This window comes from Corvus brachyrhynchos, unplaced genomic scaffold (assembly GCF_000691975.1).
Source record: "Corvus brachyrhynchos isolate BGI_N302 unplaced genomic scaffold, ASM69197v1 scaffold14, whole genome shotgun sequence".
Taxonomy (NCBI): domain Eukaryota; kingdom Metazoa; phylum Chordata; class Aves; order Passeriformes; family Corvidae; genus Corvus; species Corvus brachyrhynchos.
Window position 1 is genome coordinate 16447316 of NW_008239110.1, and position 13970 is coordinate 16461285.

A 13970-nucleotide genomic window follows, 5' to 3' on the forward strand; every position below is an offset into this window, starting at 1 on the left:
AAGGGGGAAAAAAATGCAAACTCCTTTTGATATATGCAGCACACAACAATATTTTTCATCCTGAAGGATATTTGCAAGAAAAGAATCATACATGAAAAGCTTATAAGCTGGTTAGTGGAAAGAAGTAGGGAAAAGCATTTTTTTAAAGAAAACTATCAGTATTTTTACCAGGAAGCTTTCAGCTGTCTGCATTACAGGTTTAGTATGCTTGGCCATGCTGTTATATGGAGATTTTTTTAGGTTTCTTCTTGTATTCAAATCCATAAGCATACTATGTTTCTTGCAGAGCTCCTTAGATTTTCCAAATTACCCATCCACTTTTCTCAAATTTCATTCAAATTACCTGTATAATTCAATATTTTATATTGGCTAGTCCATAATGGACAACATTAATTATTTCCTCTTTTTGTGAGGTAAGCCTATCAATTTTGATCTTTGTGTTTTATATTAAACTATCCCATTACTAAGTCCTATGCAATAATGTGTCTCCTATTCCCTAGTTGTTGTTGCCATTTTTGCTCACATTACACTTTTGGAGTAATATATATGAAATTACTGTTACCTCCCACAGAGTTGCATGTGTGCCATACAATTTCTAAATCAAACATATGTCTTAAATGTTTAGCAGGAAGAAATGAGCTTTGTTGTTCTTCCCCCAGCTTGTGATGATGAATGCACAGGACTCCTTCTCAATGACCTGGATCGGCTAAACCAGATGATCCTGAGTGTTAACCTTAGTGGTCCACTACCTGCTCCATATAAAATGTTACATGGATTTGAGAACACGACACAGGAATTAAAGGTATGTTGGTGGTATTCACATGCATAAATAACAGAGCTTCAGTACAACTGTACTTGAATCTGTTCAACCATACAGCTGTGACTAGCTTCAGGGAAGAGGAAAAATTCAAGATTTAATTATTTCAGGTTCGCTTTGGTTGATAAATAAGTATCACAGTTTTTTATTTTTATTTAGTTTAATAAATAAATCTTGCAGCAGCAATTTCTGAACACATGTGCAAGGATTTGTACTTCTGGCATAGAAAAGCCATATTGCATACAAATAAAATGGTTTTCCGGCTGATGGTCTATGAAGTGGTTGTTTATTTTATATACTGTATGTTCCTTACCATACTTACAAGTTATGTAAAGTTGTCAAGATTCCTGAAAAAAGCCTATTGGATGAATGTGACACGAGTCAATGACAAAAGGGATTGCATATTGTGATGAAAAGGAAATGTTTGATGTTTCTTCTCTTCAGTATTTGGAAGCACTAACATCCGTTGCATACAGATTTTTCACTCTCCCGTCTCTTTCCCAACAGCATTTGCTTTCACCTCAGCGAGCACCAGAGAGATTTCTTCAGCTAGCACGAGAAAATCTGGATACCCTCATGACAGAAATGGATGAACTACTGACAAGAGTATGTCTGTGATCACATTGAGGTCTATGGGCTTGGTTAAGGCTAGATAATGACAGAAATCTTCTGAATATGAATTAAACATGAATGAATAGGTGAATTATAAGATGCTTCTCAGTCTCAGTGTCTGAAGTGGCAGCAAGTCCTCTAACAATCCCTTGTTTTGGAGCAATATATTGACATATATTTTTTGCAAAACTTCCTAATAAGGTAAGAAAGCTTTTTCATGTCCATACGGAGCACCCAAGCATGATCTTATCTGGAAGAGCTGACACTAAAGAGGTGTGTGAGTTTAGTTAAATATATGTATTCTAGATTTCATTTATGAGGATAGTTAGAGTCTTCTGGATTTCAGTAGATGTGCTATATACTCTCTTTTTTTTACAAAAGTTTTATTTCAATGTAGACCTCATTTTGGTCAGTAAAGACAATGTCTAAGAAAATAATATAAATTGTGCCACCTAGTGGAGAAAAAATAGGGAAATGAACCAGCCTCAGTGTAACTAAAGCTGTCCAAAGTACACGGGTGTGAAGAACTACCTAAAGTCATGATCGTGAATCAAAAGAATCAAATAAGAAAGATGTGTAGTACTGTACTGATCAATGTACACCTCAGAGGATCACATAAACTCCAGGCAGTTTTAGCGTCATGTCTGTAAATTGTACATGGCTTATGGAACTAAAATTCTCAGAGAAACTGTTTTCTTTGTGTGGATTTTATTCAGTTTTGAAATGGGTAGTGGGTAAGAAAGCATCTGTAGCATGTGTGGTGTGTTTGCATATGTAGGCACCCATGCACATGTGTACACGAGTATGTATGTGTACATACTCACATTGTGAGAAAGCTTGATTTTCCACTTCTGTTTGATCTTGTATTTTTCTGCAAGAAGCGACTGTGGTAGTTTTAAGTCTAGCTGGAATTTTAACCCGTGTCAGCTCTACAAGCAGGGAAGATTATATTTTTTCTATTAAAGTTTCTCAATCTTAGGCTAAGACAACTTTTTCCCTCTTGTGAATTTACTCTTTTTAATAACCTTTTCCAATTGCCCCTATAGAGAAGACCTAAAATAATGCAGATTCTGACCTTCTGTAGACTACTCGTGGAAGGAAAAACATATCAAAAGTGTGATCTTAGAGGAGTTATTATGGTGGCCACATTATCACCACTCCCTCTCTGCAATTTTTCATCATTGTGGTGACTAAGTAGACTTATGATTTCCAGTTATCCTTACAGAGTTGTTTGGAGTAGTTTGGGGTGGGTTGTTTTTTTTTTTAAATTTGGGGACTGGCAACTGGTGGCAGGTCCTAGCTTTCTCTTTCTGTGTTTGTAAACAAGAATAATGTTCCAAAACAAAGTGTGAGTCCTGATGTAGTGTGTTCAAGGCTTCATTTCCAAATGAAGATACAGCTGATAACTACATGATGGCTGGCACTTGGAGTACGTAGTACTACCACAGATGCTGGAGTTTTTCCCTGTATCTGATTTGCAGGCTCATTATATTTTCCAAGTGAAACCAGTACTGATGAGGAAAAAAGCTGGTGAGGATTGGTGAGGAATCTGTTTCTATGAAAAAATATTCTAACCATTTTAAGATAAAATATAGAAGACAATAGAATTCAGTCACTACAAAACCTTTGGGGATTTTGCTTCCATGTGGTCTCTTTTCAACCAATGATCTCTTACTTCAGTGCAGCATTCCTTTCCCTTCTTTTACATTATTCTGTGCTTCATTTACTTTGCCATGTAGAAGATCCTCATGTCTTTCTTGCACTAATTATGTTAACATGTTTGCATGCAAATTCCCATACCAAGCACCAACGGAAGGCCTGAGGTCTTCAGTTCCTTTCAGTTCACTGCATTTCATCAAAACCCCCACTTCCCTTCTAATTAGGTACCTTCAGAGCCTTCAAGAAAGACAGGGATCAGAATCGCTCATCTTGATCAAAATGCTTCTTTTGTCTTTGGAAACTCTCACCTTTCTCCCAAAGTACTGAATTTCTTTAACTCAAAAATTCCTGGAAGTAGTAGCAGAGGTAACTTAGTTTGCAATAGCTGGAGACATTTGGAGGGAGAGCCAAGAACTTCCATCTGTACAGTGAGGTCTGTGTTTACACTTCCTTCTGTGGTCTGCAGCTCACTAGCTGGAGAAATTCCTGTAGGACACCCTCCAGATGCTATCTAGAGGAGTTCCTTAAGGCTTGATTAAGTCCTCAGACTAAATAAATGTAGAAACAAAACCAAAACGAAAATGTGAACATAGTTGCTAATACTTGCTTGTAGTTTAAATTGCTAAGTGGCTACTCCAAGGCCTTTCATAGAATTTCCATCACTGTGGACATCACCAAAGTGTGTTCACTGATCTCAAATATTTTCTTTACTGGTTTCTGTGATAAGGATCTCCTTTATGCCAGAAAGTTTTATTTGTGTCCAGATAACTTCTTGAAGATTCATTCGAAACCCTTGCTCTGGGTCCAGTCTACCTGACCCTTGTTGCTCCCACAGCAAGAGTTTGTTGGGTCTCTTTAAACTGTTAGAAGATGCTGAAGACTGACCTTATAAAAGTGGTAAACTGCAGTATATTGAATGTGTATAAAACCAGTAGGACCTTATTAAAAAATGAAAACATTTAATTAGCCATGGAATGGCCAGCTACAGTATGAAGGATGTTTGCCATTTAATTTGGTTTACAGAGTTAAAGCTAGACCAGATAATGAAGCAAAAGCCTATTTTTCAGCAGAGCAAATTCTGTCAAAATGCAGAAAGCTTTCAGTGGACCTGAATGGGATTTAAGTACTAAAGAGATCTGTCACTGAAAGGAAATGAAAATTGTTCAATGGCAGATTAATTTTCACAAAAATGTAGTACGTGCTATTCAGTCATAAATAGAGAGGTTAAAGTGGCCAGCTCGAATTAGTGTGAATGTGGAAGTAGTAATCAAAACTAAGGAAGATATATGTAAGTTATAAAGCACCTTTTGTAGCAAAGGGTTTAGAAATATTATAGAATATAATAAAACTGAATGTGAATATTCCAAGCAAATAAAACTCAAAGAATAAAAGGCTGCTTGTGGAGGGTTTGACAATAAATAATAAGGTATTCTCAATTACATGAAGAATTAAACATCAGAAATGCCAAGCAGGGTTAGAGTGGTGGTCCATCAAGACCATTTAGAATTTTTGCCTTTTTTCTGTCCCATTTGCCTCTTACAGCTCACTGTAACAGTATTTTAGTTCTGTATCCAGGCAGCTAAAAAGGGTTTCTAAATCTTAGAGGAAGTAATCAATAGTATGATTAAAGCTGTGCCAGTGTGAAAAGACATGATCTTCTACTGATAGAGGGATGGAATAGAACAAACTCCCCCCACTCTGCATGGGTTCTTAATTCTTCCTGTATACTTCTATTTACCTGAACCATTTTCATATAAATTGCATTCAGTGTAAGTTACTTTCAGTGTAACTACTCTGAAGTAGCCCAAAATTGTAAGTGGTATGATGATGCCAGGGATTTCATTTTGGAAACCCAGATGTCCTAAAGTACCTTGAGGGCTTCCACCTAGAAGATAATCAGGCAAAAATAAATGTGTTTAAGTGCTACTACTCCTCTGACTATTACTGAAAAGTGTGGGGGTTTTTTTTGTAAGGGAGAAACAATTTGTGCAGTTCACGTCAGGGAAAACCTAAACTCATTTTGAATTATTGACTTTCTAGCCATTTCATAGAGACTGCGAAATTCATAATGCCCTATTTCGAGATTTTTTGGGAATGTAATCACTAAAGAAGAAAGCTAGGGTTTTATTTGTTGGGGGTTTTTTGGTTTTTGGTTTGTTGGGTTTGTTGTTTTTTTTTTTTTTTTTGCTTTACAGCCCAACAAGCTTGGTGTCTTGAAAGGTTCAGCTTCTTTTTAATAAAAAAGGGTCCATTTTGTAAATAGGGACCTCAAGAGCTAAGTAGAAAGTCCTAACATGATTCCTTTCCTTGGCATGTTTTTCAGGTCTGCAGATGTCTCTCTTCCTGCTTCTGCTGTGATTCAGTACAATTATAAAGCATTTAGTAACACAAAACTAAAATTTTACTGAGCACCCCAATATGTTATAAACTAACAACTTCAAGCATTAGAGCCGAATAAAACTACTCTTTTTTTTTCCTCTCTCTTTCTTGGTCAAATTAATGTATTGATTTAAAGTTCTTCTTGCTTGTTGGAATGAACTGTGTCTTTGAGAACACCTCGAGGGAAGAAGCAAAGAGGTCATGATCCCTGCTGCACTTTGTCAATCGAAAAGTACACATTTGTGAAACTATGGAAAGTATTCCCCAAAGAATCTATTAAAAGGTTCCAAACAACATTTCTTTAAGCAAAGATATTATTATTCAGTGGATAATTTCATCCTGTCTCCATTGGTGTGCTGCTGCACACAAGTAGGGTTTCTAAGAACCTAAAATAAAGCCTTCCAATTTCCATTTAAAGGAAAAGGTAATAAAATTTAATTGTGTACTTGAACAGAGCATTTCATTTCCCATGCGTCTGATCAATAATTCATTGATTGCCTCTGGCCTGAGGAAAGTTTTGTACATGGATTCAGTCAGTAGGAGTATAACATAGTGCAGCCTTGTCCTGTTCATTAATTATATTTTCCCTGAATTTGTATCACCAGGCTACCAAGGTGACAGCAGATGGTGAGCAGACCAGGCAGGATGCCGAGAGGACTAATGACAGAGCAAAATCTCTTGGACAGTTCGTCAAAGGCATTCTCCAAGCTGCTGAAGGTATTGGAAAAATTAAAATACTTGAGTTGTTTCTCAAGAAAACTGGAGGATGGTAGGGGAAAAGGGTCTGAGAGACAGTGAAGAAGATTTCAATTGCTAAGAAATGTCATGTGCTTTAAATGTTGAGTGAAGAAAAGGCAATAAACTGTCTTCGGATTTTTTCAAATCTGTGTGTGCAGTTTATATAAACACTTAGTGTATTGATAATTGTGAACAAAGACTAGAAGAAAACTGAGCATGTTCCATTAGAATTTTTGCCGTTATCTGAAGAGCTGTTATGATGAAGTAACGAAACAGGCCTTAGCTTTTGTTTATTTTCAAAGCATGTTTTGGTAAAAAAGTTAGATGTAATTTTAGCACTTGGTACATTAACAATTCATCTTAATTTGCCAACTTTACTACAAAAATGCATTTACTTCTTGCTGTTAATGAACATCTGCTGCTTGGAATTTGCTAGTGACTACCTAAGCATGGAGCCAAGCCAACGCTTTCTCTTCCACAGACTGATTCACTGCCCTTACACTGCAGTAAATACTTATGAGAAAAGTATTGTAGACGGCCTCAAGAAGCAAAAACTATATATTTCATAAAGCTATTAAATAAGATAATGGCTGAAAAATACGAAAATAATTGGCAAATACAGGCAGGTTTTTTACTTGAAAAATACTTATCAGTTCTTTCCTCCTCCAGATATTCCCTCCAGTACTAATTTTAGTAGCTATGCTTCTGAAGGCCCATTTCATTGAAAGGGAAAGCTTCCACTTTTGTCCAAGTGCTATAAAATACATTTTATATTGCCTTTAATGTAACAAATCCCTGTATATGCTTTGAAGGTGAACTGAACAGCAATTTAGGATCTCTTTAGGACTTGTAACTTTGACAAGAAAAAGATGTGTGAAAAGCAACAAGAAAAAGTGAGCAAGTTTTTAAGAACTTTTTAAAACTAAAGACCCCGTTCTTCATATTTCAGGATGAATTTGGGATGCTGAGCAAAATGAATTCTTTGACTCTACAAAGTTTATGCCCAGTGTTTGTAACCCAAATAAAAATTTCCTCAAGCAGGTTTAGCAGAAGGAAGTACAGAGTTAAAAAACATTGAGGGGGTGAAGTAAATTTATGCAGTATCTTAGAAGTAGACAAAGACTTTAAAATCAATGTGTTTGCCTAGTGGCCAAGTTAAAATTTTAAGAATACATGAAATACAAGAGTGCAGGATTGAGAGATACCTCATGGGTTAAAGCATCCACTCCCCTGCTATCAAAAACCTTTTTAAACCTCATCTTCAAAGTAGTTTCCACAAATACACACAATCTGGATAGGAGGCGGTTTCAGTACTCTTCATAATTACAATAGTTCACATTTCTAGCAAAAAATATTCACGTTTAGTTTGTCATCATGTGTTCTTTTGCAAACCTTTTTCTTTAGTTCAAGTAGATGTTTTTTCCTCTCTGTAGTACTTCTTCCCCCACCCCCAACTATGTTTGCAGAGAGGAATCATATTCCATTTTGGCCCCTTTTTTTCTAGACTGAGTCACACAAAAGAGTATTCTTCCAAATCTCTTGCTCACCTTCATGTAATTTCCCTTCCTCTGTTGAAAATTATGTCTGTGTTTCCTGACCACAGGTAAAAAGTATGAAATGAGGTTTCTTCAGTGTCTTGCTCTTCAGAAGGAGTAAAACTTGCCTGTGTCAGCTCTCCTAATAACGTCCCAATAACATTTTTTTACAGCTGGGTGCCAATGGTGATTCATAACACAGCTACATTCTTCTCATTCATACCTTTTACCTAGCTGACAAAACTCCTCATTAAAAGTGAGAAGCTTGTAGTGATTTGTTCTAATGACCATACTCTGACTATTGATTCACATCTACTGAGCTGATTGTTGACTTTCTGAACTTCTGAGTAGCTGTAACTAATTTTCTTTCTTTGTAACTAATTTCCCTGCTTTGCACTTCCTAGCATTTGTCTATGTCAGTGCGCCCAAATCTTTTACCACCACTGGACTCTGATATTTGCAGCATACCAAGACACAAAACAAAACATGGTTAGAGAAGAGAAGGATAAAACTAGGTATGAATTTTTCTGAACCTAAGAAAAGCTTAGCTGACATATTAATTTTCTCTTTTAAGGTAAATATTCAGGGGAGTTACATATTTTTTATTCCAGAATTTTAAAAAAAAAATATATATAGGCCTATTCCTGGCCTGAGGTAACTTGGTAATGGTACATAATATATTACATATGGAAGTGATCGGCGATCCATTTGAGCAGAGTGTAGTCTTTTTCCAGACCTCACTACTCCATACATAACCACTCATGACTAAAGATACAAATCTCAGTTCTCACCAGCTAATCAAAAATATCATTAGATTAGAATTTTCTTCTTAATTTGCTCTAAACCTATGCAATGTGTAGATGAAATAGTCATTTATTTGAAGGTTGAAAGACTGATTTTACTTTCTTTAATTAAAGATTTAATTTAAATATTCAGAAGTATCTATGTGACCAGGAACAGTCCCGTTTTGGAGAAATCAGTTGCTCGGGAACTCTGTACCTATGGAAGGGCAGCAGTACTTTTTAAAATTGAAGATGGAACTGATTGTCATAAGTGACCTAGTTGCTTGTGAAAGTGTGTATTCTAATATGTTGTGGTGTGCTATGGCAGAAAGATTTTAGTCCGTCCTTGACTATGATGCCCTGTATACAGCTTTATCAGTTAAGAATAATTCAGCTGTTCCAAACACATTTACAGTATACCTTCATAAATTCCAACCTCCATGTTTTTCTTTTCCATTTCTGGGTATCTTCTTCTAAACACATGAGTGGGTTCAGACATCTGTGGGTGTCTTTCATTCCTCTTCTGCTTCATTTTCTAAAATTTCACAATTGTTTATGCTTCCTAGCACTGTTAAGTCTGAATGCTAAAAATGGCATATTTTGAGGTTCTCCAAAAGTAATTTAGTGTAATTTTCATTGCTTGTACTGCCTGCTCCTTAATTCTACCATCAATATAGCAGATTATTTTCTGCTTGTTTGGAAGGTTCAGTGCAAATTGTTTCTTTCAGGAGGAGGAGGAGGGGAGCAATATATTTCTTGTATTGGATATAAAGACTTCTTAAATTATTGTGTAGAAAAGTGAACTATAATAAAAGGTTTGATTAAACATATATTACTTTCTCATTTGTTATTGATCACTGGATTAACCATCCTTTGTATTTCACAGCAGAAATAACCAGTGCAAGTTGTGTTCCACTTGCTGATAGAGTTGATGGGCAGATGCTTAAAGCTTCTTTGTTGTTTTTAATTACTAGCTCCTTACATAAATACATTTTGGTCCCCTGCAGCTGCAAATGAAGATGCTGTAAAACTGGATGAGACACTCAGAACTCCAGACAAGGCTTTGGAGAAGAGTCTTCCAGAACTGCAGAGTGAGGCTGAAAGAATGGTCATAGAGATGAGAAATAGAGAGCTCAGTATGCAAGAAAAAATAGCTCAAGATGAATTAAAGTGAGTAGAGAGACCCCAGTCTTCAACCTCCTAGTGACAATGTCTGACCTTTGTAAATGTGGTTGTCATGTTTGCCAATCAAGTTTTCTATCTGAGTCTAATACTTTATATCTGTTAAGATAGCATTTGCATTTTTGGAAATGCTTAGGTATGTGGAAAGCAATCCCTAGAAAATTACTTCTCTGCTCCACGGGTACCAGCAACATTTCTAATTGAATTCTAATTTTTCTCAGTTTCTTTTTAGCTTCTGCGTCAGACCTGATGAATGGCTTTTGTACTAAAAATTTCATCTGGAAGCTTGGGGTTTTCTCCTGGAAAACTAGTTGGTCTAATAAAAATATTATCTGTCTGGAAAGTTTGTTCAATAGTTTAAACAGTCAAAAAGAATGTATTTTGCCATGTTTATAGTAGTGTAGGCCAGAATATCCCATCTCTGTGGCATAGTTCAGAAGCCCAGGGTTTGGTTATCTAATTATCCGTAAATAAATGTATGTATATAATTATATTGGCAGCTGTTTATAAAGCATTATGCAAAATGCTGAAAACTTATCTGATTCAGAAAAATACTTGGCTTGAAGTTAAAGTTCTGGTCGTTTGTTACTTCTGTATGAGTAAGACATGGCAAATTTCTAGAGGTAGACTTTGCTTAGCTCTTCACTGGTGCGAACAACTAGCAGGGAATCCAGCTGAGCAGCGACATGGTCCATTGGAGTTGTGATGGATCAGAAAACTGTCTGGGATAGAGTTATTCAGGCCTGAAAATGTCAGTTATCAGGTGCATGCATACTGTAAGGAGACATAAATGGAATACAAAATTAGCTAAGAATTCCAGGCAGTATAGAATCAGATTTTCACTGCCTACCTTAGACTTTATAAACCAAATCATTTTCTGGAAATTCTGCCAGTACAGTATTTCTTCCCATAACTCTGATAGCTTTGCTTTCTGTTCTCTGGGGAAAGAATATATTGCAAACTTATTTTTGAGCAATGTTTTATTGCTTTTTCATCTGATTCCACTGAGCCTCTTCTGCGCCTTCTCTACTCATACACAGAAATAAACCAGGAAAAAGTAGGGATGAGAAAAATTTAGCCAGACCTTTGAAAGTGCTGTCAGCAAGTTTAGGACAGGCTGTAGAAGGACCTTTCAAACATGGTGTTATTAGTCCTCAAATCCTACAGCCGACATGAAACTGTCAGACTACGATGAAATAATTTCCTACTCTAGCCCAATAGCTAGAGTAGAAAATGCATTAGGGCTTTCTTGAGGGAAAGAACTTCTCTCCTTCCATTCTTCCTGAAATGTACAAAGCGAGTGTTTAAATTTCTTGATAAAGGAATACATTTTGTATTAAGAGATGCATTAATATATTCATTGATTTCAATCAAAGTTGTATGGTTTATATTATGGATAGGGTTACCTCTTTATAGGCAGTTACTGAGATCCAAGAAATTTTGGCAGTGAACTCAACAGAAGGAAAATTAGTCACTGTGCATTACAGGGAGGAAAGGACCCTAGATGTTGCTTTCTGAAACTGCGTCTTAAAGAAAAACCTTATAAAATTGTTTAAATAATGTAGTAAGATACTGGATAGGATACACTCTGCAAGGAAGAAGGAAGAAGGATCATTCTAAAAACTCTGCAGGCACACATGCATGTGTGTGGATCGCTGTGCTCATACGTATTCTTTACAGACCCATTTAGAAATTCTTACTTTTGAATAAAGTAAGGCTCTTGGCAGCCTCATGATCACTTTGAGGTAGTTAATCATGCTTACTCTTTGGTGAGATGTCTTTCATCAGTGATTGTATTCTGTTTTCAGAATTTTGTCCAAGAACAGAATGACAAGATTCAGTGGATTCTCTCCTATGTTTTCACTGAATTCTCAAAACTTAAGTGAAGTCTTCTTGCTCTCATAGAAGGCAAAGCTTCTCTTATATATGCATTTTTTTCTCTTATTTTCCTTCAAAATTTTCAAATCTGGGCTGTAATCTGATTGCCTTCATGTACTGGAATGGCGCATTAGTCGCTAATTTCACTCTAAAAAGAGCATACAGAGAAATACACCAGTTGCTGTTCTGAACTGCCGCGATTTTCATATTTATGAAATAAATCTTTCACTATTGTATAACATTCCTGCATGTTTTCTCAGATGCCACTGAGTTGCTATCAAGGGATGCTGTGAGCCAGAATTCTTTCCTTCTGTTTAGTATGCTGAGTCGCTTTATCTTTGTGCGACTTTTTCTTCCACAAATTTGTCTGATGGCTTCTGAGCCTCTGTGAACTTTTTTCATCCACTTTCCTGGAAGATTGAATTGCATAACTCAGCCATACAGTGTTGGAAGATATGCCTCTTGTGTTTAGACATTGCTTCCTGATATTTTCTCTTTTTTTTTTTGGAGAGACACTGGACAGTTGATCACCATGCTGTTCATGATCCATGCTATTCATGATGTTACAATGCTTATTTCTTCTCCTGATAGGGAAATTCTAACATATTTAGACTCTCACGTGCAGTTGGTGGGTTTTAATCAGTTTTTCATCAATTTCTAATCTTGTTTGTTCTCTTGCACTTATTTTGAAGATCCTGACCATCCAGCATTCCAGGTCTTAGGCCAGATCTGTGATTGTTCCTTCTAAAACTTCAACCATTTTGTATAGTTTTATTCTTTTTCTAGGATGGTATCCAGTGAAAGCAGCACAGCTTAAGTGTATAAGAGAGTATTTCAAGAAATGTGGCGCAGTCCAGTCACACAGAAATTCTAAAGCAAGGGATTACGTGGGACAGATTGCCTCATACTTCATTAGAAAGAGCAGAGGGAAAATGCACAACAGATCAATACAAAGGTGTTATCTTTAGAGCACCAAGGAAGAATTTTGGGGTAGACTATTGGATGGATAAGCAGTTTGAACTGTGCTATGAGGCAAGGGAATAAAAAGGAAATCCATCTGTTTTGTACCTTTCCTCCAGAACTGCAGAGTCATAAGGGTGTCAAAATTTGCCAGAAGTGTAAGACATGAGCTTCTTATAGAAGAATAATGGAGGAGGTATGAGAGAAATCCTGAATTCCTTTCTACACTTCTGTGACAGGGTGTCAATATTGGGATTTCGTTTTTGATTAAATATTTTGTCCTCAGAAGTTGTGAATTCAAGATGTGAATAATTTTTTTCATCAAAACCAAAGGCAGAACTGATGGGAAAAAAATCCTAATCCATCTCAGGACAGCCCAAAGCTAAGATAACAATTTGACTTTTCTTGGCTCCACTTCAGACCCTTCATCTAAATTATTCCAGTGTCAGCATATATTTTCCTCCTTTCCCACATCTTTTTGGTGTGCATTTATTTACATGATTATTTTTAGAAGATTCGTAATGGAACTGAATGTAGGCAGGCCAAACTGCAGTGTTTTTCAGAAAATACAGTTCTTGTTTTCCACACTTTGGCATAATGAAACAGGAAGAAACACTTAATCTGTCCTAGGTGGAAACATGATAAATTTCTTCTCTAGTTATTATCTATCCTATGAGTTCCTGTTTACTTAGGATTTTTCTTATCTCTAAAGCATCATTTTGGAAGTGCCTGAAGTGCCTTTTTTTTTTTTTTCCCCCTGCCCTTGACATATCACTGGATTAACACAGTAGTGTTGCCTTGTGTGAAATTGATTCGAGGTAGGCAGATGACAGTACTCCATTCCCTTAAATCTGGGGTCAGAAAAATCCATTAAAAATATTCCAGAATTTATTTTAGATAAGCAAAATTTTTTGACTACTGGGAGTCATAAATCCAAGGATCATCTGGGTCTGGTTTTCTGATTTCACTGGAAAGCATTTATGATTTTTGACTGTCTAGTCTAAAGCAGTTGTCTGCTTCAAGGCAGCTTGAAATTGGGCATATCTACAAATCCTCCTCAGTTCAAGGAAGGAAACCACTTTGTGTCACATGTCACATTAATGTGAGTGAAGGAAATATTTTAGACAAGTTGAAATGTTTCAGAAAACCTCACTTTGCTAGTCAGATCTCAAGAATGGAAATTTACCAAAAAAAAGTAGAAAAAAGAAGTCTTCAATGGAGGATATTTGCATATATTCTGCTTCATAAATGAGACCTTAGTGAAATTTAAAAATTTCTCCTTTAAGAAAGGGCTTAAAAACAGCTGTCATTTCACTTTATTAAGTGTGCATCATCTTGAAAATTACTTTGAGACTTAATTTAATTTTCTCTGAGATTTAGTTTTTCTATTTCATTTGCATATTATTCAGAATATTCAGATTATTTGGT

At 36.1% G+C, this 13970-nt stretch overlaps 1 protein-coding gene across 3 annotated transcripts in view; it reads left to right on the top strand.

Annotated features, from left to right (window-relative positions):
• LAMA2 (laminin subunit alpha 2) overlaps nt 1-13970 on the top strand; it is a 263456-nt gene that overhangs the window by 177072 nt on the left and 72414 nt on the right. For all 3 annotated transcript variants that reach the window (XM_017739565.1, XM_017739567.1, XM_017739566.1), the window contains exons 32-35: nt 660-802; nt 1325-1423; nt 6073-6184; nt 9530-9692. In XM_017739565.1, coding sequence (XP_017595054.1) covers nt 660-802; nt 1325-1423; nt 6073-6184; nt 9530-9692 — 517 coding nt within the window. The remainder of the gene's footprint in view (nt 1-659; nt 803-1324; nt 1424-6072; nt 6185-9529; nt 9693-13970) is intronic.